This window comes from Castanea sativa, chromosome 4 (assembly GCF_040712315.1).
Source record: "Castanea sativa cultivar Marrone di Chiusa Pesio chromosome 4, ASM4071231v1".
Taxonomy (NCBI): Eukaryota; Viridiplantae; Streptophyta; class Magnoliopsida; order Fagales; family Fagaceae; genus Castanea; species Castanea sativa.
Window position 1 is genome coordinate 23,424,205 of NC_134016.1, and position 24,692 is coordinate 23,448,896.

The following is a 24,692-nucleotide window of genomic DNA, read 5'->3' on the forward strand; positions in this document are numbered from 1 at the left end:
TGTGAGTGAAGTAAGTTGTGTGAGTGATGAGGGTTGTGTGAGTGATGAGGGTTGTGTGAGTGGTGCTGCTGTGAGAGCAGAAGAGAAATGAGAGCATAAGTGAGCCGGGTAAGGGGGAAAAAGGTCCCAGTTGGGACCCACATGACACGTGGATGGGTTGGGGACCATTTACAGAAATCGAGTTCAGGAGACTCGATTTTTAGAAGCAAATAAATCGAGCCTCCTTGACTCGAGTTACATCCACGTGCCCGAAAACCATGGTGCCCAAAAATCGAGTTCACTGAACTCGATTTTTGTGCCTACGTGGCCTCCCTGTCCAGCTCAGCCAGTGCCGCGATGGAGAAATATGAACCGAAAATCGAGTCCAATAGACTCGAATTGTTAGAAACCAAATATGTTTCAAACCTTTGCTTACTAATGATATAGTTTGAGTTTTGTAGTTAGTTCTGTAAAAACGCCCTTTTTGTGGGTGGGTTTACGTTTACCGAATAGTTTTTCTTTTTAATTTCTGGATTTTTTTATAAAATTAATGTTTTTAAGGAAATAAATAATAAAATAAAAATTAAATTTTTAATTAAAGGCAAAACGATAACTGTCGTGTAGGACAAGCTACAGGTAAAATTTGGGTGTTTTAAAATTTAGGGACTTAAATGACAGATGGCAAAATTTAGAGAACTAAAATAAAAGGCAGTGAAAGTTAGAGGGGAAGTTTTGAAATATAGCCTTTATTATTTTTTTGTCTTCGCTGCGTGCCTTCATTATTTATTTATTTAAAAGCTAACCATTCCAAAACTTCTCCAGGTTTACTCCTCTCTTTTCACGCTGCCCCTCGTCCCTTTCTCTTTGGCTTAAACGTAGAGCATCTCGGCCAAACCCTTCACCTCTTCTCTCAGTCTTGCTCTCTCTGTTCGTAGCCTCTGCTGGCTCAAGTCTTGGCTTCTAAAACTTGGTACGTTTTTGTAATCCTATTTGGTTCTGGAGAACATGATTGTTTCAGGTTTCATATGATTTTGTTTCGCTCTTTTCATAGTCAAGTCAAGCTGCTGATAATGAATGTTACATTAATAGAACGAGAAAATAAGGTGGTTAGAAAATCTGCAATCAACATTCGACAAAAGTGTATTTTACCTCTGTTTTGCTGCTTAGGTATTACATGAGAGGACAAAGCTTTTTGGGTTTAACCATCTTTTTGGTTTGCAATTGTGGATTACTTTTTAGGTTTTGTTATATGTGTGTGTGTATATATATATATATATCAATTCTTGGGGTGTACCTCCCTTTTATTTTTCATGAGTATCATACTATGATCTCCCTCATTTGTGGGGAAGATCATTTATTTTCTTTATAATATTTATCTGTTCTTTAAAGTGGACTCCACATGCTTGACAAAATGTCCGAGTTGAATTTTATGGATAATTTAAATAGGTTGGATAAAGATCCTGCATTGGGTGCAGCTTATATCTGCAGGTAGCCATGTGAATGATGGGAATATGAGGTATTTGTCCTCCTGAAGTCCCATGTAGTAGGTGAGGAGGAAGTTTTCCTAGGATGGACTATTGTAACTGTAGATGATTAATAGGTTGTGGGATGTAATGATAGTGATGGGCTATTGGGGAAACATCACTTTTGGAACTTAAAAAGCTTTTAACCAATGGGTTTTTTTTTTAGCCCCAATAAGTAGTGGTTATTATAGCATCTTCCCTATATATAGGATTTCGCTTCAACTTGGGTTGGTGATTTCCCTTTACCTTTTTTAAACTTAAAATTTTCTATCTTAAATGGGGTACAAGTTTTCTTTTTTGGAATCAAACTCGTAGTTTTGGGTAGGAAATGAACTTATAAAAAAAAAGTGTTGGGTAGGAAATAAAATTTTTGAGAATCAAGTCCAATATATGCAAGAACCCAGAATAAGGTTTGCTTTAAAATTTCTTACGCAATTTTCAAATTAAATATGGCCTCTTATTGAAGATATGAGAGTTGAAACTTTCAACCTGTAAATTAGTTTCATGAGTGCCACCACATTCATTTTCCATTCACCAAGTATCATAATCTTAGTTTCTTATTGCAATATGAGGACATAATGTCTTCTAGATTTACTCTGCTGGGCCTATATTCATTAACTAATTTGAAGAAGTTTTTTGTCCATCTTTTGTAGCATTACCACTGTATCCTTGCACATAATGATGATGATTTGAACCTTTTTCACTAATTTCATATAAAAAAGATTGTTCAAAGTGCCTAAATGTAAGAACTTTTGGAGTCACAACTAGTTAGGTAGATGTTATAGGCTTAATTTTAAGAGGTCACTATATTAAGAGCATTTATATGTTTATGCTGTGTAGTAATTCTTTTGTCTTCTAAAATTATTAGTACTTATCAAAGCAGATGTAAGAGCACTTTTATAGCAATGGATTTAACTATATATGAATTGCATTCGTGTATCCTAAGTTTTCTGTTATCATTTTCAAGTTATAGTACCTTCAAGTAAACTAAATAGTTATCCAAACCAGACCTCAAGTTATTTTTCTTTGTAACTTTATTGGATTGGTTGGTTGCTATGCAAAACCAATCATTCCCTTCTTTTTTTGATTTCCTTGATTCTTATAATTTTTATACTTGAGTTGTTGACCCCTTGTACACTCCTTGTGTACTAGAGTGCTCCTTTTTTGACATCAATAAAACTTATTACTTATCAAAAGTAAACTAAATAGTTTTAATATTTATATAAGTATCCCGTGGGCATCGAAGCATTGATTTATGGAGGGCTGTCCCTCATTGTGTCCTATGGTGTATTTGGTGAGAACGGAACTCAAGATGTTTTGAAAGAAAGGAATGGTCTATTTCAGATCTTAAATCTCTCCTTTTTCATACCTTGCTGGAGTGGAGTTCGTCCTTTAATCTTTTTCCTTGTTCTAATTTTTTAGAAATGCTTGACCTTTGTAATTTAAGTGTTTGATGTACTGTTTTTCATTTACACCCCTAGTGTACCTAGTTTTTCTCTTTTAAATTTTAATACAATTCCGTTATTTATCAAAAAAAAAAAAAAAAAAATCCTGTGCATTCGCACGGGTTAGTGACTAGTTTAATTAATTTTTTTTAACCTTCCTTTGTACCCATGCCTTTAATCTCATATTCTTTTGTTATTCCCCTGAACTCCATCTTCATCACGATGTAGTGGTGGCAAACCAGAGCTGGTTTCAAACAAACCCAGTAACTGTAACTGTAAGAAACTAAGTAAACTAAACGTGCCTATTTGGTTTACTATTATTCATGAATCCCTATTTCTTATTTCTTTTTTAATTTTTTAGTTTTTACATACTCCATTAGTTTAGTTTATATCTATCCACCCTATGAATGCTCATATTTAGTTAAATATCACCTGTTCTCAAATACATATGAAATCTTATTATGCATAGCTGCTAGATAAAGTTTATAATAATGTATTTCGTTATTCTTTCTTTTTGTTTGTTTGTCAAAGAAAGTCCGGTTTGCATATTTTGATTACATGAATTCTCTTTTGGAATTCCATAGAGAGTTGGATGTGGAGTGTTTTGAAAACTGGTTTGCTAAAATACAAAATGTAGGTTCTCATTGTTAAAATTTGAAAAAGTATATACATGACCCGTATTATACAAACCTTTTGCCACCCCTAATCCCATCAGGGTTATTTTACAGCTACCACCAACCACCGTCTTAGGCCAATCACCACTGTACAATAAGGTAATTATTCTTTTTGTCTCTTAAAAGAAATAGACGTTTTCAATTTGAGGGCTTATGTATTGTGGTAATTATTAATTAAGTGTTTATATTTGGCCTTTGTAATGGCTTTTTCTCTGCTTCTCACTTATGGTTGTGCTTTCTTAAATGTAGAGTGATTTTTTTTTATTCAGAATGGAAGAAGACAAGAATTTTAAGGATTTGGGAATATGCGAACAATTGGCTGAGGCTTGTGATAATTTGGGATGGAAAATTCCAACAAAGATACAGGCCGAAGCAATTCCTCACGCACTTGAAGGTTCATTCTCTCTTTCATATTCTCTTATTATCACACTGTTCTTTTATTCTTGTAGTGTATTCATGTACTTGATTCTATTTTGGTTTTTCTATTTTAGGAAAAGACTTGATTGGACTTGCACAAACGGGTTCTGGTAAAACTGGAGCATTTGCTCTTCCCATTTTGCAATCGCTTTTAGAATCTCCACAAGCATTCTTTGCTTGTGTGCTGTCCCCAACAAGGTTTGATATTTAATCCTTGGTTGATTGATTTTTTTTGTTTTTAATTTTTATAATAATTTTTTTGTTCTATGTTCTAGGAAGGGTGTTTGAATTTATACTACTATTTAAAAGGCTTCCTTTATTTGGATTCCTCAATTTTGATGCTCAAAATATCTCCAAATTTACTAGTTTGTAAAGCTTAAATAGTAGGGTTAGACATGTAAAATTACTAATTTAAAAAGTCCTAAATTTTAGATAAATTTGAAAAAACATTGCCAACAAAATAGGAACACTCCCACTAATCCACACGTTTCTAATATTTTATTCTAAAAAAAAAAAACTCATGTTCAGTAAAAAAAAAAAAAGTTAGTTATTGTCTCTATATTATTTATAAAGAAGATTAAAAAAGTTAGTTATTGTCTTTTTTATTTCTAAAAATACCCTTAATTTAATAAACTTATCTTTATCTCTAAATCATAAGAAATGGGTTAAAATCTTAAATTGATAAAAATTAAAAACAAAAAACCTAATGAAAAAAGTCCATGTTCTATAAAAAAATTATCTACCACGTTCCTATTTTGAACCAAAAAAAAAAAAAAACTCTCCCACATTTTATCCAAAAAAAAAAAAAAACTACCCCAGGGACCCTTTTTTTTTTTTTTCCCAAATACAAAGTTTAAAAACAGTATAAGTTTTAGATAACTTCACGTTTAAAAACTCAAGTAAAATATGCTAAAATTTCGGATAAAACTACCACTGTCCCACAATCACAAGTTATCTCTATATATTAAGATCTTTATATATTAAGAGGATTCAGAAAGTTAGTTACCTTCTTCTTACAATGACTAAAATACCACTAAAATTTATTAAACACTACTCTAAACAAAAATAATTGAGTCTATAAATGTAATTTGAACTAAATATATTTAAGAGGTATTTATTTATTTTATTTTTTATAAAACCCTAACACGTTTGAATTCCATTTCCCACATTTTACTCCTAACAAAGTGCTTGAATTCCACTCCCCCACGTTTTACTCCTAACAAATTGCTTTGCCCTCAAATTTAAAATTTTAAACTACTCTTTAACTTCTTCTTATGAACGACTGTTATTAACTTCTTTTAGTTATCCGGATTTTGTTTTTAGTTTCACATTATACTCCCCCTTCTCCTTCATCTTCTTCCTCTTTTTTTTTTTTTTTTTTCAAAGGTAGAGATTCTCAAGAGTATAACATAACATTAAATGTCTCTCAAATGTGTATTTTTGATAATGAGATTTTACTTTCACAGCCATGCTCTTCATATCATGCTTCATCAATATCTTACCAACAACCGATTAGCACCTATTTCATGAAATCCTGACTTCACAATATGTATTTGGTTGTCTATTACTACATGAAAATTTCTATTTGTTTGTACTTATTTCTCTTCTTTGACGTCAAACTGTTCTTTCTTTCTTTTTTTTTTTTTTTGGTTTTTTTAATTTAACAATTTCGCATGTAATTTTTTGAGAAAAATATGACAAATGGGATCTGTTAATGGCTGTCTAGAAATTTCTCTCTTCCCCCCCCCCCCCCCCTTTTTGTTTTTGTTTAGAATGATGTTGTTTCAAAGTGTCTCACAAGATTAACACAAATTTTCTGTTTACATTCTTCATCTGCACTTGAATCTTTAAAAAGTTTTTATAAAATATGCCCACGACATTGAATATTTTCTATTAGTTTCATGTTATTCATGTATGTCAGATTTTTTTTTGAGTATACTTTCTTTAATTTGAAGTTATATGCCTATAGAAACCATTAGGGAATCCTTAAAAGAAAAGACAAATAAATAAATAAAAATAGGAAGAAATGGTTCTTAGCTTTCAGGTGGTAACAGGTTTGAAGGTCAATGTGCATAAGAGCGAAATGGTTCCGACTTACTTTCTATCGTTATTCACAATTCCTACTCTTGTGGCTAATAAAATTGAAAAGTTGCAAAGGGATTTCCTATGGGGAGATAGCAAGATTCATTTGGTAGGATGGGACAAAGTTTGTGCTCCTATAGCCAATGGTGGCTTAGGAATAAGGAAACTCACTACTTTTAATAAGGCTTTATTGGAGAAATGGTTGTGGCGGTTTGGAAAGGAAGAGGGTCGGTTATGGAGGCGGGTAGTAGCTTCAAAATATGGGGAAGATTGGGGGGGATGGACCTCAAAGCTGGGTAGGGGAGCTCATGGGTGTGGTTTGTGGAGAAGTATTCGCATGGGTTGGGAGGATTTCAGCAAAAATTGTCAGTTTGTGGTTGGGTTGGGGAATAGGGTGAGGTTTTGGCAGGATGGGTGGTATGGGGATCAACCTTTTCAATTGGCTTTTCCAAGGCTGTATGGCATTGCCATTGATAAGGAGGCTTCTGTTGAAGCTTCTTTGCATAGGCAGGGGGCAGAGGATAGAAGACTTTGGAATGTTCGGTTTAGTAGATTTTTTAATGATTGGGAGATGGATGAAGGGCTGCGGTTTCTTCGTATGTTGGGTGCTATAACCCCTCCTATGGATGTTGGAGACCGGATGAGATGGAAATTGAAGCCTAATGGGGCTTTTGACATCCGGTCGTACTATAACAATCTAAGAAATTCCCATTCAACTATCTTTCCTTGGAAAGCTATTTGGAGAGTTAAGGTCCCAAGGCGAGTTTCTTTTTTTGTTTGGTGTGTAGCTTGGAACAAGATCCTAACAGGAGACAATCTGAGATTGAGGAGATTGGTTTTTGTGGATTGGTGCATTATGTGCCGTCATTGTGAAGAGACGGTAGATCACCTACTTCTTCATTGTAAAGTGGCCTATCGGTTATGGAGTTTTGTTTTTATAACTTTTGGCTTGGCTTGGGTTATGCCTAGTTCGATTCCAGACTTGCTTTTTGGTTGGTGGAATTGGCTGGGGAAGCATTCGTCTCAGATCTGGAATTTAGTCCCGTTGTGCATCCTATGGTGTATTTGGAAGGAGCGAAACCGGAGGACTTTTGAGGATTTGGATAGCTCTAGTGATCAGTTGCTTGCTTCTTTTAGTGGAACTCTCTTTGATTGGTCTCGGGCGTGGGGACTCACGTCTAGTGATTCCCTCCCTTCTTTTCTTTGCTCCCTTTTCCTATTGTAATTTCTTGTTGTTTGGTTTTCTCTCTTGTTTCTCTTTGTTCTCTTCTTCTTGTATTTTCTGGGTTGCTCTGTGTTTTTCAGGCATAGAGTAACCTTTCATATATATATCATTCTTACTTATCAAAAAAAAAAAAAAAAGGAACTAAAAAGCCTTTAAAAATGTGCGTAGAGCGTACAGAGAAGGCTACACACAAATGCAATCACAATAGCAGCTCCAGTTGGTTTAGAATGCAACTCGCACATTTTGTTACTTCTATGTACTATTTTTATACGTGCATGGGAAAAATACTAGCAACTGCTGGACAGTCACAATAGTAAAAAATAATACTGAGAAAGCATATTTCCTTAGGCTGTGTTTGTTTTGGCTGAAAAGGGTTTCAGGAAATCATTTTACGCTCCTCTATGTGTTTGGTAAGCACTGAAAATTGGGTCAAACGGATTTCAATTTCCGCGTTGACCGTAAAATACCCTTCTTGGCCTGTAAAACCATTTCAGTTGTTATTTTCACTTCAAAGCATTTCCGGGCTCACAGATGCGCAAAGAGAGAGAGAGAGAGAAAGAAGAGAGAGTAGAGATTGCACCCCAGCACCGGCGAGATCGCATCCCAGCACCGGCACCGCCTTCGCGATCGCGCAATCTAGATCGTGCCGCCTTCGCGATCTCACGATCACAATCGCACCACCTTTGCGATCGCGCCGGTGCTGGGTTTTCGCGATCGCGCCGCCTTCGCGATCTCGCCTCTCTCTCTTCCTTCTTCTCTCCTGGATTTTATGATTTTTTTTTTATGGGTTTTGTTTCTTTTGTGTTTCTTTGTTGAGAAATGATGTTATATATTTGTTTGGGAGTTGAGAAAATGTGAGAAAATGTGAGCAACAAGTAGAAAATATATTTTCTATAATATTTTCAAAATTACAACCAAACACCTGAAAATATTTTCCAAAGTATTTTTTAAAATGCCACCAAACACTTAAAAACATTTTCCTTTCCCGAAATTATTTTCATCTGAAATTATTTTACACCGGGAAAATATTTTACACCCAACCAAACGCAGCCTTAGTCTCATGTACATATGACACATTAGCACTAAGATAATGGGCTTATAGTAAACGTGTAAGAGAACCTCAAAAGAAAGTCAAAATGAAATTTTTACAAAACATTGATCAATACAAGAGACAACTCCATAAAAGAGAATTTAAGTCATCACTTCATGTGTAAGGATGGATGTATTCATTTTCTATTGTTAGGTATCATTAGTCATTAACTAAACTTAGCTTTAATCGTCTACTCATTAAAAAAATTAAAATTTTGATTTAATTTTTTTCATGTGTGTAATCCATTAATGATTGTGCTATATCCATTGATATTTCATAAAATTCCAATGTAAAAAAAAAAAAAAAAAAACTTCTACATAATAAAAAAAAAAAAAAACTAGAGTGTGTGCTTAGAGGCTCTTCTAGTTTTTGTGTAAAGGTTAATAGTGTTTATTCATTATAATTCAAAGTTGCTATATTTTCTAGTCACAAATATCTTGGGGTCTGATGAGATTTATGCATTTGTGAGTTAAATAAACTTGCGTGAGCGCTTGCTTAGAGGCTAGTTGATAATAATTTGATTTCTTTCTTTTGCGTATACTTATTCTATTTTTTTTTTTCCAGGGAGCTTGCAATTCAAATTGCTGAGCATTTCGAAGCTTTAGGAGCTTGCATTGGTGTTAAGTGTGCTGTGGTGAGCTTTTGGGCCAAAATTGGTTCTAAATAGACATGTTACACATTATTGAGCTTTCTGATTATATTTGTATTACTCATTTTCTTTTTGCATTACATGATGGCACAATCTTTTTTTTAATAAGTAATAGTTTTCGTTACCGAAAAGGATCTACCTGAAGTATGTAGGAAGCATACATAAGTATACCAGAAAATTTCAAAGAAAGAGACTTACAAAAATGAAAAGAAAGAGAATCAATGAATTTTACAGCAGAATTTATGATGTGGATGGTAAGTGAACAAAACGTGTCCGCTTCAAGAAACTGACCCTTGAATCCAGAAGGAGAATTCCTGGAATTCACCAGAATAGGAAAAGAAGAAACCTCTGAAATTTTATTTAGCAAACTGAATTAAAAAAATTCATGTGCAGACTTGGAGGCCAACTTAAAGGCTTCATAAAACTTGATTAACAAGTAGAAATATTCTAAGAAGAGATCCTAATTAAAGGACCACAATTTAACTATAAAAGCATTAAAACACCTACAAATAAAATCAAAGATAAAACAACCCTATATCTAAAATTTCAAAAATTACATGAAAATTATTAAAATGAATAAACAAACATTAAAATGCATATTCTATCGCACATCAGACCCTTCCACGTGGAAAAAACTTGTTCTTGAGATTCTCTTTCCTTAATTACAGTTAATTATTGTGTACAGCATAATTATGCTAATAAGTACGCAATTATCCATTCTATTTAGTCTAAACTTATCCCTTATAATGGTTAATTATTGTAGCTGTAGTGCTGTACTTCTAAGTTAGCACTGGTTTTGGGCTATAAGTTTTATAAATTGAAAGGATAAATCATAAAATCGTAAAAGTTGAATGCTTTAACTTCCATCAATTGAATTCCAATAACCTATCTCAAATGAATCCTTCCATAATAATGGGATGGAGGGTGACAAGATCCACCGGGTGTGTGTAATTTGCCAATTAAAAAAAAAATCCATCAAAGAGATAGATTTGGAAAATGATGTTCTGTAAGCTACTGCACTCACCATCACTGATTCTTTTATTACGGTTTCCTCATCATATGTGAGATATTGACAGGCAAGTTCATTCTTTGTATTTTTTTTTTAATGCTGAAAGGTATTGATGACTCTAGTCTAATTTTAGGGCTTTTAATATGTAAAATATGCCATAACCTGTTGTTAGATGAATCATAACTAGAGTTTGGAATGTAATAAATTTTGTTTTCATGGAGGTGCAAGACTATATCTTGTGGTTCGTTTCTTCTTTGGTTAAATGATGTTTAGCAAAAAATGCATGTTAGAAATAAATAAGTGAACAACATTTATGGGGGATATCCAAGAGAGGTGTCTCTATTTGGTTTCGAAAGTTTTTGATGCTATGATTATCAGGTTCAATTTGTATAATACTGTTGTTAAATAGATTTTCTTGTTAAGTTTGTAATTTTTTTATAAGTTTAATTTGCATTTTTGTTAACATCAATCAATCTCTTTAATAAGCATCTTTACCAAATTCTTTGTAGCTTGTTGGAGGGATAGACAGGGTACAACAAACTAACAACCTTGCAAACCGGCCGCATATTATTGTAAGTGTTTGTTTTATTGGCTGAATAGTTTTATATCTTTGGTTTCTTTAAATCTTGTATGAGGGTATAAAAGGTGGATAACTGAGAACATTTCGTATATGTTGGATTGTCAAATTACGTGGGAGTTTACAGTTATTTTTTTGTTTTTGATAACAATTTCTCAATTTTATACTATTGTAGTTTTTGCATTGAGTATTGCTGAAGGAATCCAACCTAATTTACTCGAATAATGTTGAAGTAATTTTGAAGATTATGTTTTTGATTTGTATGACTTCAAAAATGCTTTTGATTTGGAAGTAAATTTGATGATTATGAATTTATGATAAACTTGATACATGTTGAATGACTTCATCCATGATCCCATTAATTACTCTCCTATAGTTATGTAACAGCCAAGAAGATTGGAGAAATTAACATAAGACATGAACATTATTATTTTATTAGGCTGTGTGTTTGGCTTTCGATTTGATTCTCCCTAAAGCCACAATGATTGGGGCATTTGTCTTAGCAATATCCTTCTTAAGGCTTCAACTTGGTCTCTACTCTGATGTGCATTATAATACATAAACTTGAACATTTGCAGGCTGATTGTAGACTGATGTCTTAGAGCTATGGTGTAGCTTGTTTTCCCACAGCTTGATTTGGTTATTGTTATGCTTTTCTCAACTTTTTGCAGCCAAGGTTGTGACTTTGGATTGGATTGCCATGTGTCTTAGTATTGTGGGGTTTCATTTTTATTTGAGCATCACTGGGGGTAGATGTTGATGGGCTGTCTTAGTAACCCCTAATAACTTTTTACTTGAATGAGTGGAGTCTACAAAGCATTGATGGGGTATATTGATATATTAAGTTCTAGTGACTCTGTCACATATTAGGTTTTGGATTTTGAGCTGCTCAATTATATATTTATTTTTTACTGTAATTAATTTGTTATTGGTTTTGCGTCCTCCTATATGCGGGTTTTTCTATTTATAGGCTTATTTTTAATTAACTAAAAATAAAGTCATTTCTACCTTTGGTTTTGCATTTAAGATGCATTACATGGCCCTTTTACTTGATAATATGAACTTGTTTGTTCAATGAACAAGTATTTGGTACTTTTTATTTTTGAATTTATATTGATTATTGATAAACTACTAATTTTCTCAAAAGTTTAAGATGTTAGGAAATTGTGAATTCAATCATTTAACCATAATTTTAACATTCCTCCTCACGTGTAGGTCTAAACTCTGCCTTAATAAGTGGGGCTTAACATGTGAGATTTTTAACATTTCAAATGGGAGGTAGAGTGAAGATAGTGATCAAACTCAGGATTTTCTATTATGATACCATGATAAATTACCGACTGTCCCAAAAGCTTACATTGTTAGGAAATGATGAATTCAATCATTTAACCATTATTCTAACAATTATAATAAAATTAAAAGAATCTTTGGCATTGATGCATGAGTATAATGCAAAAAATAGATGATGATGATGTGGCATGGTGAGATGACATGAGGGAGTGACATGGCAACAACCCAAGTGTAAGGGCTGAATTTCAGATGTGGCATATGGTTATTGTAGCTAAATCCACACGTGCCAAGTTTGTTGTAGTGACATGGCAACAACCCAAGTGCAAGGGCTGAATTTCAGATGTGGTATATGGTTATTGTAGCTAAATCCAAACGTGCCAAGTTTGTTGTAGTATTTGAAAATTTGAGGGAAATTAGTTCGTGGCACATGCACATGCACATGCAAGATTTTAGGAAGTTGTTAGAAGTAGAAGTTGTGCTGTATTAAATCTAGCATGTGATTAATATGTTGTAATTTAACATTTGATAAAGCAATTGATAAAGGTGAGTTAGTTATGGATGATGATATGATATCATCACCAATAACTCCTAGCCTATAAATATTTATGTACATGCATTGTAAAGAGATAGATAGTAGAATTTCAGAATTTTAGATTTGAGTTTTGATCAAGGTGTGATTTCTCTTTCTTTCTCTACCTCCCTCTCTCTCTCTCTCTAGAACATGCAAATATTAATCTTCTTGCATCATTTTGGTATCTGATTTCCCTCTCTTTCTCTACTTCCTCTCTCTCTACAAACGCAAGTATTAATCTTCTTGCATCATTTTGGTATCAGAGCAAAGAAATGAAACCAAGAAAGATTGTTCAAGAACCGATATTTTCAGTTCTATGCCACCATCGATGGCAATCCTATGATTTTTTTTTGATAAGTAAAATATGTATCAGAAAAAAGGATTCACCCAAGTTTCCAAGTATACACGAAATATACTGGGGTGAAAACAATCAATCACAAAAATTGCGTAAGTCTAATAAAAATGTGGTTTCTAAGGGAGTTGTTATACCTAATATGGACCTCATGATTGAAGATGTTTACAGTCCATATAAGCTTCATTGGCTTATGGACATCAACAATGTTCTGGTTCCACAACAGTGCAACAATGTCCTGTATCAGTTTACATTTGAATGCATGGTTCACATATTCTTCTGGATGGACTTCCTAATTCCTATGACCACTCACTGTCCACAATGAGAAGCAGAATCCTTTATACCCTTCTCAAAGACAACATTTTACAATACACTTTGCAACTGATGAAGATGGCCGCCAGCCTAGCCTAAGAGTTGTATTTCACTTGTGCCATATGGTTATTGTAGCTAAATCCACGTGTGAAGGTTGTTGGAATATTTGAAAATTGAAGGGAAAATTAGTTCGTGGCACATGCTTATGCTAGAGATTTTAGGAAAAAGTTAAAAATAATAGTCACACCCTTTATTTTATTTTTTGATAAATAATAGTCACACTTTATTAAATTTACAACAACAACAAGAATCCTTAATCCCAATTTTTTGGGAGTGGCTATGGATCCTTAATAGACTAGCGTGGGATTATTCATTAATGTGTTACATTAAATGTCTAGCTATGGATGATGTGATCACCAATAACTAACTCCTAGGCTATAAATATTCATGTCCCTAAGACTTGCTTGCCAAGGAATCTCCATTGGATTTGTTTGGATTCTTTGAAAGAACTTAATTTGTTAAGTTTTAAATCAGTATATCATGCAATGAATTTGGTAAATCAATTTTACAGCTATTTTGTTTTTGTTCTGTTGTTCATTCCACTTCTCATTTTTTATTTATTTTTTCTTAAATGCCTTTGTAGGTTGGAACACCTGGACGTCTTGTTGATCATCTTTCCAACACGAAAGGATTTTCCCTTCGCACATTGAAGTATTTGGTACGGTACTTATATCTTGTCAGCAATGTAGTTTTCATTTGTAGATTCATACATGTTGGTAACATATCGGTCTATGCGTTATGTTACTTATTATAGGTAGTCTTGATACATTGTAGGGAGCTTTAAGAGTATGCAATCAATTTGACATGAGGTTAATGAATCAATATCCTTATTTGAAATTGTAAGTTAAATTAGAATCTTTGACTTGAATATGAAAAAAGCAAAATATGCACAGCGGAATTTCTCATAATTTACATGCATAATCATAAAGCACCAAGGATCATTGATTATAATAAAAAGAATCTTCCTTTATTATAGGGATTATCATTCATCATTCAGGTCAAACTTCCTTATTTCTTTGGATTTCGGTAGACCCACTATAATTTTTAAATTTATAGAAACTTAACTTCGTAAAGCACTAAGGATCATTAGAGCACCGGATGAGAAGAGTCTGGCCCAAACAACAAATTACAACACGTTGGGTCGCTAAAAAGGCCCATGTTTGTTGCGCATCTTAATGGGTGGTTGAAGCCCAAATGAGTGCATGCCCAATACCCGTACTTGATAGTAAGTCCCAAGGGAGTGATTAGCTTTCCCAAAAGCACGATCCCATGAAAGGTTTGGGGTTGACTTTGGCTTCAGAAAAATCTTGAGACAATATTAGTTGCAATTGAATGGTGGTGTCATCGTGAACCAGTGGAAAGTGGGGGAATCTTTTTGTACCTGCAATGATATAGGTTACGATCAATGTGGTGAGGTAGTGATCAAAGCCGATGGGGTTTTGGGTTCCAATGTGGTGGGTGGCACGTTGCGAGGACTGGAGTTAGTAGGTATTGTAGCTTTGGCAATGAGTGAGGTGGCGGTGGATATCCCAGCATAGTTTTTCTGACATAATATATTGGGTCAAAATCCTTTTCTTGCTTTATTGGGGCTGGGTAGTGATATGACTTAGGTGGGCTTATCTTGGGCTTCTGATGTCCAGTGCCTTACTTGGGAGGATAGCATAAGCCACTGATACTCAGTGTATTGATGAGGATAGCAACATCTCAAGCTGGGTACCTTTATGTTGCATAGACCTAGGGGAGAATTTGGAATTGGTTTCAGCAGGAGGCGAGGAAGATGTTGGGTTTGACATTGAGGGTTGGAGGAGCCCTCTAAATGGGTGGCAAGCCTGATTTAGTAAATTTGTGGGGTTCCTTGTTGCTCGGTTTGAGCAACAGTATATGGCTTTGTTACGTCAACTTAAGAAGGTTGTACTCAATGGGAACTTCTAGTGGCTCTCGGCGGTCTACTAATTTAAATCAAAGAGCTTTCACAGAATCAAAAGTATGATTTCCTCAGCAAATTATGACTGGCCTCATGGGTGAAGTAGGGGAAGGAGAGAGGCCGTGATTGCTACGGGGCTTTTTAAGTTTGCATCATTGCGTATATTAACTTGGCTGGTTAGGGGATTGAACAATCCCCAAAAAAGGGATTTTGTGAAGAATCTGTTGAAAGAATGGAGGTGCGATGTAGTGTGTCTTCAGGTGACTAAAATAGATGCAATGGATGCTAACATGATTAGAAGTCTGTGGGGTAGTCCTTTTGTAGATTGGACAGTTCTGGATGCAGTTGACACAGTTGGGGGCTGTTACTACTATTGGGAAAAAAAAGGGTGTTGGAGAAAATTGACATGTGTGAGAATTATTTTCAGTGTCTGCTTTGTTGAAGGGTGTGGAGGATGGGTTTGGGTGGGTGTGCCCCATGCTATTTGGTTCGAATGATGATAACCTCAGAAATAGCTTATGGGAGGAGTTAAGGAGAGAGGCAAAGATGGGACATGGCTTGGTGTGTTTCTGGTGAATTCATTGTAATTAGATATCCAATCTAGAGGCTTGGATGCAATAATTTTACCTCAGCCATGTTCGACTTCTCGAATTTTATTGAGATTATTAATTTAATGGATTTATTACTTGAATGGGTTTCATATACATAGTGTAAGAGCTTTGATGGATCTTTTTCCAGAATTGATTGAATCTTGGTTTTTGTGGATTGAGAGGAACACTTCATGGACGTAAAACGACGACTTCTAGCTTGAGTGGTGTCGGATCATTGTCCTCTTTCTGTCGTAGCAGGAGGCATGTCAAGGGGGAAATGTGCAATTAAGTTTGAAAATATGTGGGTGAAAGTGGAGGGGTTTGTAGAGAAGGTTTAGAATTGGTAGAATGGGTATTTTTTTCACTGGGTCTCCTAGTTTTGTATTAGCTCTTACATTAAAAGCAAGTAAAGAAGATTTGAAGTAGCGGAACAAGCAGGAATCTGGGGATGTTACTTATAAGAAAAAGCATTTGTTAATTGAATTATTGGGTCTGGATGTGAAAGAAGGCTGCCATAGAGATGATGGTTGAAGGAGGGCGACAAGAACACATGGTTCTTCCACATATTGGCTAACTCGCACAGGTACCAATCACACGAGAGGTCTAGCAGTGGATGGTACTTTTTATGAGGAAGAATTGGAGATTATCTGGTTGGAAAATATTATACTGGTCAAAGGGTGGGAGGCTTACTATTTTGAAGAGTATGCATTCACGCTTACCTACATATTATCTCTCCTTCTTTACTATTCACATGTTTGTGGCAAATAGGTTAGCAGTGAATAAAAAGGAATTTTTTGTGGTGTTCCTTAGAAAAGTAGATCAAATACTCATGGTGGCATGGGATAAAGTTTGTTCACCTGTTGAGATAGGAGGATTAAGGATTAGGAAAATAGGGAGTTTTAACCAAGCCTAATTGGTGAAATAGTCATGGCTTTGGGCATGAACTAAGGCTTTTGTGGTGTCAAGTGATAACTTAAAAGCAAGGGGTGGCTGGAGTACTAAACCAAGTAAAGGGATGTGTAGGTATAGTCTTTGCCAGAGTATAAGAGCAGGTTGGGATAATTTCTTCCTGTATGTATCCTTTGAGTGATGGCACACATGTAAGATTTTGGCACAAAAAATGGTAAGGGCAGCTCTCTCTGAAGGATTTGTTCCTGATTTTTTTCGCTTGCTCAGCTGTTAGAGAGGCCCCAATCTTTGATTGTTTGGTTAGCCTATTGGATAAGGGGGTATAGGGGTTGATCCGTGCGTTTTCACAAAGATTTTCATGATTCAAAGTTAGAGTCAGTGAATTCCTTTTTAGGCCTTATTTTTTCAGAGGTTCCTAGGGGGGAGGGAGTTGATAGATTGCGCTGGTGTTTTAATGGGAGTGGCAAGTTTGATTTGCATTCTTACTATTAAGGCTATTCATGGTACCAATATATCTTCATTCCCTTGGAAGAGTATTTGGGGGTTAATTTCCCAAATATGGTGTCCTTTGTCTGGGGTAAGACTCTTACCTATGGTAATCTTACCATGAGGAGGTCTTTATTTAGTTGGCTAGTGTTGTATGTGTCGTTGTAGTGGGGAAACAGTGGAGCACTTGTTGCTCCATTGTGAGATTGCTTACTCTTTGAGGAGTGTATTTTTTAGGATGTTTGAGGTTCAATGGGTGATGAACTCAACGGTAGCTAACCTATTTTTCGGGTGGAAGAATTGGATTGGGAGTCACTCCTCGGATGTTTGGATTATTACATCACTATGTTTGATTTGGCTAGTGTGGAGATCGTAATATCAAGATAAAAATAATAAATATCTCATCTATAAGATGTACAAGTTTTAATTTAATTTAATTCATTTGTAATTCATTTGAGAAGTATATGGGAGGATTAGAAATTGATTACTGCACATGTTTTTAATTCCTTTTGATCTATGGTGTGAGACATGCTGCAAGAAAATGGTAATTGACACTTAGCAAGGTGTGCAGCATGTGAGTGTATCCCCAGATTATATTATTTTACCTGTGATAGACAGCACTCTATAAACACAGAAAAGATATGCACTTTAGAGTTTTTGGGTAATGGTATGCATAGACTAGACATTGTGGTGCAAAGTACACTATGTACTTTTCCTATCCACTTTACAATTCACAAAATCAAATCTATTTAGATCTAGTGTCCGTTTGAGAACAACTTATTTAGTTTTTTGCTGAAAGTGTGCTAAAGTATACTTGTACTTTAAAAAAGTGAGGAAAAGTGAGGTTCTAAGAAGTTGTACATAAAAGCTAAAGTTGGCTTATAATTCAATGCCAAACGGATACCCTAGTTACTAGTGGTCCATTCATTGCTTTTGTTTAGTTCATCCTTTTATATGTTCTTTAACTATGGCATCTCCTTTACTGCATCTTATTTCTCATTTAATGTCCATCTCTACCTCAAGTCATGGTGAAGTTTGCTACTCTGCCAGACAACTGCCGTGGTAGTGATGGTGGCTTATATAGTATGCTAAACTCATAGATCTCTATATCTTTGATCTAGCTAGAACCGGTAAAAAACAACTGTTAGGGCAACCTTGGTGTTGCTTAGTCTATATTCATTTTATAAATAATAAGAATTTATTGATAAAGAAACAAGAACTCTATGTTCACGATGAACACAGTATCTAAAACAATTACAGTCAAATCAAAATGAGAAACTAATAGAGCGCTGAAAATAAAAAATGGAAGTATAATGTGTAAATTTCCAAGCCCAAGAACAATCAAACAGGGTCCTAATTAGCTAGGACTTCAAATGATGTTGCCTAGTCTATGAAATCATTTATTATAAGCTGCATGCTTGGGTTACACTTTGAGCAGGTTCTAGATGAGGCTGACCGGTTGTTGAATGAGGACTTCGAGAAACCAATTAATGAAATTTTGAATGTTATTCCTCGTGAACGGAGGACATATCTATTTTCTGCCACTATGACCAGTAAGGTATGTATTTAAATATCCTGCTGTACCTAAAAGATGTCTGTCATCAAGGATGTACTTTTTAAATTTTTTCTTGCTGTGGGTGGTAGCTACATATGTTTTGTAAATTTATAGTGAATCCTGGATATTCTACTTCCTTAAATCCCTTTCTGAAATTTCTGGAGAAACTCATTATGGAACTAATGTTTCCATGAAAATGAAGTGGAATTTTGAGGAAAAACATTTTGACATTTCATGCTCATCAGGGCATGATAGTTCGATAGGGTTTTAGATGACCTGTAGAACACACTTTACACCAGCGGAGAAGATATTTGGTGCCGTACAGCACACATGTTCTAACAATTGTTAATGCTATAGACACCATATGGTTGTTAAAAGGTTCTTCTGACACCTGCCACCCATTAGTATTATATCAACACTGTTACAAGTATTGTCTTTGTGGTTCCTAGACCAGTTATACTGGAGATTCACACTGCACAGGTGAATCCTATATGAAAAGGGTATAATTTCTTTAGTCTTCCACTTAATGTTCTATTTATTCATGATGTTTCAGGTTAAGAAGCTCCAAAGGGCTTGTTTAAGAAATCCTGTGAAGGTAATGATAATCTGTCTTACACTTATATCAATTGTTCACAGTTTTTGTTGTGACTTCTAACAGCTGTCAGTTTTAAATGATTTCAGATTGAAGCAGCATCAAAATATTCTACTGTTGACACACTAAAGCAGCAGTTTTGCCTTTTGCCAGCTAAATACAAGGTTTCTCCTTATTTCACTTATCCAAAATACACACACACATAAGGTTTCTCCTTTTCTCTGTGTTAAGCTTCTTTTGAAGATGTTTTTATTAAAGACTTAATACTTATGCCAGGTATTATGGCTGGTGATTAGTGCCAATCAGTTAAATGTTTGAATTCATTATCAGGGAATTATTTTGTTTACATTGAACTGAGCATGCTTATGTTCTGGAGTCTGTTGAAGAAAGACAGTGGAAATGTTCATGAAAAATCTACAAGAATTAGTTTGGTCTTTTGTGCTGAAGGTTGCCTCTGAAGCCATGTACCAGATCATAGGAAAAATGACATTTTTTTCACCAAATGCTTTTTTATGAGAGGTAGACCTGAAGTTTATGCTCTCCTACAAGGCAGGGCAGAAGTTTTGAGGTCTTAGACAACTAAAGAGATCATATAGATAGCTTTCTTTTGTACAATCAGAATTTCTTTAGATAGTTTTTGTTAATGAATACTTTTGACAAGTTGATTCTTTGAATATTGTGGACAACTTCATTTTGGGCGATTTGTTGGTTCTGGATATACAGAAATTCGAGGCTTGACATAAACAAGTTGTATTTAGCCACTAATAAATTTGTCAATGGCTTCTAGCAGATAGTGAAACCCTATGTGACTAGATTTCAGGCTTGCTACCCTTGATCCCTCCATTAAAATGAACCATAGGTAAGCAAAAACAGATATGGATGTGTGACAAATTTGTAGTCTTTTTGTTGATCAAAAACAATATGGTTGCAATGACCATTGTAACAAGTTGTTTTTATTTGTTTCTTTTTATATCCTCTCCTTGAATTTGTATAGAAGTGGGATATTTGTGCATTGGGTATGACCTTATATATACATACACATTTTTGTTCGCGTGTAAAGAAGTGGTTAAGTGATTAGATGTGAAGAATGTTTCTGGTGTAACTCTTAGTGCAAGTGACAATCATTTAAGAGTGAAGTGTATCACACTAACAATTTAGAAAGTGTGTTTATGGCATGCATTTTGAAGGTTTATTCATCTAATTGCATTCATTTTAGTTTCTTTTGCGGAGTTTCTTATGTTGTATGATGTTGGTCTTTGTTCCTGGTACATATATTCATATTTACTGTTTTGCAGGAGTGTTACCTTGTATATATTTTGACTGAGATGTCTGGATGTACATCAATGGTTTTCACTCGTACCTGTGATGCAACTCTTTTTCTTGCTATGATGCTCCGACATCTTGGTCTCAGGGCCATTCCAATTAATGGTAAAATGACCCAGGTAATATAGATTATTTAACTGAAGTAAAAATGATTTCCATCTGTAGCTTTTTAATTATGTTGGTTAGCTCTTTCGTTTTATCTTTTTTTCTTTCTTTAATATATTCTCCCTTTCTGCGTTGCCATAATATTTTGGGACTTTTTCTGACAGTCGAAGAGATCTGGAGCCTTAAATCAGTTCAAGGCAGGAGAGTGCAATATTCTTATCTGCACTGATGTGGCAAGTAGAGGACTTGACATTGAACTTGTTGATATGGTTATCAATTATGATATTCCCTCAAGCTACAAGGTTAGGCTTTGCTACCTATGTGCTGACCAAGAGCAGGGGTATACCTGTTTTATGGTGTAACATACTTACATACATGCTTTCCGTTTTGATTGTTTCTTAGCTTTTACTCAACTCGACTCAATTAGTGTGATTTTTGTAATCTTCTAATAAGTGTTGTAGTTCCATCTTTTCGATTGGTTAGTTAGTTAGGAGTTAGGGATTAAACACATGTAAAACATTGGGTAAAATGCAAAATTGACCCTCTAAGTTTCTTTAGATTTCATTTCACTCCTCTAACTTTGTTTTTGTTCATTTCAGTCCTCTAACTTTCAAGTTTATTCAATTAAGGCTTTTCCATCAACTTTTGTTATATGTTGTGGTTAATTTTTCAATTTCATAAATTTTTCTTCAAATTTTTTAAATTAAAAAAATTCAATTAATGATTGACAAATATTTTCTAGATTTTTTTTTCAAAAAATTTTAACAAAAGTTAACGGAAAGACCTTAATTGAAAAAATCTGAAACATAGAGGACATAAATGAATGAAAGTAAAGTTAGAGGACTGAAATGAAATCTAAAAAAAGTTAGAGGGTCAGTTTTGCATTTTAGCTTAAAACATTTAACACATGGCTTAATTCTTAGAGTATGTGCCAATTGTCTTGAGCCATGTGAACCAATGAGATTAGAGCTATCTCCTATAAATAGATGGTTGTAATTTACAATTAGGCATTAAGTAAAGAATGACCCAATTGTGCTTGCATTTACCTTCTTTTAATCTCTCTGTCTTTCTCTGTTAATAATTCTTTGGAAGGTGACTGCCTCCAATTTAGTCAAAACCCATGCAAGTCCTTTACACTTTCCATCCATGCCCGTTGAGAACCACTCAATAATATTTCATTATTAACCTTTCAAAAAAAAAAAAAAAAATACTGGGCTACTAACACACCTCCACCTCCACCTCCGAACTAAAATAGGATTTCCATCGTGACCCACTTTTCACATTTTCATTGTTCTTTTCGTCTCAACCATCCTAACTCTTCATATAAAGCTATGATTTCTATCTCAATAGAGTTATTGAGTTCTCAATTCTCTGTGTGACTTCCATTAAATAGCTCCTCCATCTTTCCTTAATCTCTTCTTCCTTTACTAAAAATTCTTTGATCCTTATATTTGATACACTCGGCACAATTCACGTCACTAGTTTCGTTTACCAATTTTAGCAATTTTTTTAAATATGTGTCTCCGCCTTTGTCACCAAAATGTTATATAATTCATTGAAATTCTTAGATCAGCACCTCTAAATTCCTCTCTAGATTCCTTTTGCCATTTTCTATATATTCTTTTTGGGTTTAATTACCACTTTAGTCCTCAACATTTACCCCATGTTTCAAAATAGTCCTAACCTTTCAAATATTTTGTTTTAGTCCTTAAACCTTTTGTTCTTGTGTTAAAAAAGTTATTTTCGTTAAGTGGTGGATATGAAAATCTAAGTAGCAAATGGAGGGAATAAAATATTTATGCTGACTGGATGCCTCATGGAATTTGTCTAATTATTTATTTATAAAAAAGCTAAAACCTGTTGCCTTGAACTGAAATCCCTAACCCAGCACCAGCCTGGAAAAACGACGTGTGTGTGTGGGGGGGGGGGGGGTGTTAAAGGTTGTTAGAGAAGGCAGAGATCAGCAGTGAGGCGATGAGGCATAAACATGTGTGGTTGATTTCTGAGATTTTAGATGAGAAGAGATTTCTTGGCGTGGAATTCGATACTATTTAGCTCTGCAATGCAATCAGGTGAGCTGGATTTTGATTCATTTTTGTCTTGGTTATTGTGGGGTTGTGTGGTACTACGAAAATGGGGGAAATGTTTGGTGATGGGGTTGTTGGAGTTTGTGAGAAATGGATAAGGTTTACTTTTAGTAAAGCTTATGGTTTTTTTTTTTGATAGGTAATAAAGAGTTTTATTGATAGCAAAAGTGCAATGTGTTTATGATTGTAAACTCACTGCATTTGAAAAGAATACAAACAAATCAAATGGGATAACTAACAGAAATAAGGAAATTAGACAAGGAAATACAATGCATAAGACTCCAAATACGAGACCACTCAAACAAAGTCCTAGCTAGCAAAGTCCTCAACAGATCAATAGGTCTCTCGATGTCCTCAAAATTTTGGGCATTGCATTCCTTCCATACTATCCACATAAGACATGCCGGTACCATATTTCAAACATTTGGAGTTAAGGCCCCAACCAATTCCTCCAAGTGAAAAGAAGAGAGACAACTGTATTTGGCATCACCTACTGTACCCCAAACATAAGAAAGTCCTCACTCTACAAGCATGAGCAAACTTATAATGGAGCATAAGGTGATCCACAGTTTTCTCATCACACTGACATAGGCAACACCAATTAATCGGAGGTAAGTTCTTCTTAACAAGGTTATTTATTGTAAGAATTCCACCCCTAAAAACTGTCCATTAAAAGAAAGACACCCTTTTAGGTACCTTAATACACCAAATGCTCTGCCAAGGGAAAGAAACACCAAATGCTCTGCTAAGGGAAAGAAACAGAAGGGGCTTTCTATAAAGAATTATAAAAGGGTGCACATAAAAAATATCACTACTATTCAACTGCCAAATCAGGATATCATCTCCCTACCCCCTTGGTATTCTGGTGGAAACATGCTCAAAGAAAGAGTAAAATCTCCCCAACTCCCAATCATTGAAGTCGGGACAGGAAAGTAAGTTCCAACTCCTATGTCACACATTTGGTGCATATATAATCAGATCAGAAATCAGAGCATCTTGAACCATAGCACAAGCAAACAATTCCAAATATAACTCTTTCAAAGAAATAGGACTGCTTGAAGGGTTGTACCAATATCAAATACAAATACCTTCTCTAGTTGCATACACCACATTACCAAAGAAACTAATGTTCTTCCACAACCCCCATCCATGTGTCCCTCTAACAACTCTAGTGCACCAACCTCCAATAACCTCCTCATATTTTATGGCAATTACCTGACACCATAAATGGGTAACTTCCTTCCCAAAGCACCATAGCCACTTCCCAAGTAGAGCTTGGTTAAAAAGCCCAATCCTCCGAATCCCTAAACCACCTGCCTCCATTGACCAAACAACCTTATCCCCAGCAACAAGCGGATATTTTAAAACTTCCTCAGATCTCCGTCAAAGGAAATTCCTCTAAATCCTCTCTAATTTGTCCACTACATGTTGTGGAATAGTAAACAAAGATAAATAATAAGTTGGAAGGCTCGACAAAGTGCTCTTCAATAAAGTAAGTCTACCCGTTTTGACAAATATAACCGCTTCCAACCTGGGAGATTTTTCTCCATCCTTTCTATAATAGGGTTCCAAATCGAAGCATCCTTGAAATGAGCCCCAAGAGGCATTCCCAAATAAGATATGGGCAAACAACCAACCTTACAACATAAAATACGAGCCAAAGCATCCAAATTCCCAACCTCACCAATTGGCACAATCTCACTCTTACTAACATTTACTTTCAAGCTTGTAATAGCTTCAAAGAAAATCAACGCCATCCGAATATATAATAATTGTTCCTTGGATGCATAACAAAAAGAATAGTATCATTAGCAAAAAGAAAGATGAGAAATATGCAAACCTCCTTGCACATTGGGACTTGCTTGG

At 34.9% G+C, this 24,692-nt stretch overlaps 1 protein-coding gene across 4 annotated transcripts in view; it reads left to right on the plus strand.

The window, feature by feature from the left end:
- The first annotated feature begins 801 nt into the window (after window positions 1-801).
- The window catches only part of LOC142631996 (DEAD-box ATP-dependent RNA helicase 10-like), a 30,508-nt gene continuing 6,617 nt past the window's right edge, over window positions 802-24,692 (plus strand). Inside the window, exons 1-12 of one of the 4 annotated variants that reach the window (XM_075806411.1) lie at window positions 802-949; window positions 3,676-3,720; window positions 3,871-4,015; window positions 4,113-4,236; window positions 9,000-9,069; window positions 10,603-10,665; window positions 13,839-13,913; window positions 18,603-18,722; window positions 19,273-19,314; window positions 19,401-19,475; window positions 20,607-20,753; window positions 20,904-21,041. In XM_075806411.1, the coding sequence (XP_075662526.1) occupies window positions 3,892-4,015; window positions 4,113-4,236; window positions 9,000-9,069; window positions 10,603-10,665; window positions 13,839-13,913; window positions 18,603-18,722; window positions 19,273-19,314; window positions 19,401-19,475; window positions 20,607-20,753; window positions 20,904-21,041 (978 nt within the window). In that variant the 5' untranslated portion in view covers window positions 802-949; window positions 3,676-3,720; window positions 3,871-3,891. The remainder of the gene's footprint in view (window positions 950-3,675; window positions 3,721-3,870; window positions 4,016-4,112; window positions 4,237-8,999; window positions 9,070-10,602; window positions 10,666-13,838; window positions 13,914-18,602; window positions 18,723-19,272; window positions 19,315-19,400; window positions 19,476-20,606; window positions 20,754-20,903; window positions 21,042-24,692) is intronic. The other 3 variants (XM_075806412.1, XM_075806413.1, XM_075806414.1) reach the window with 3 other exon arrangements.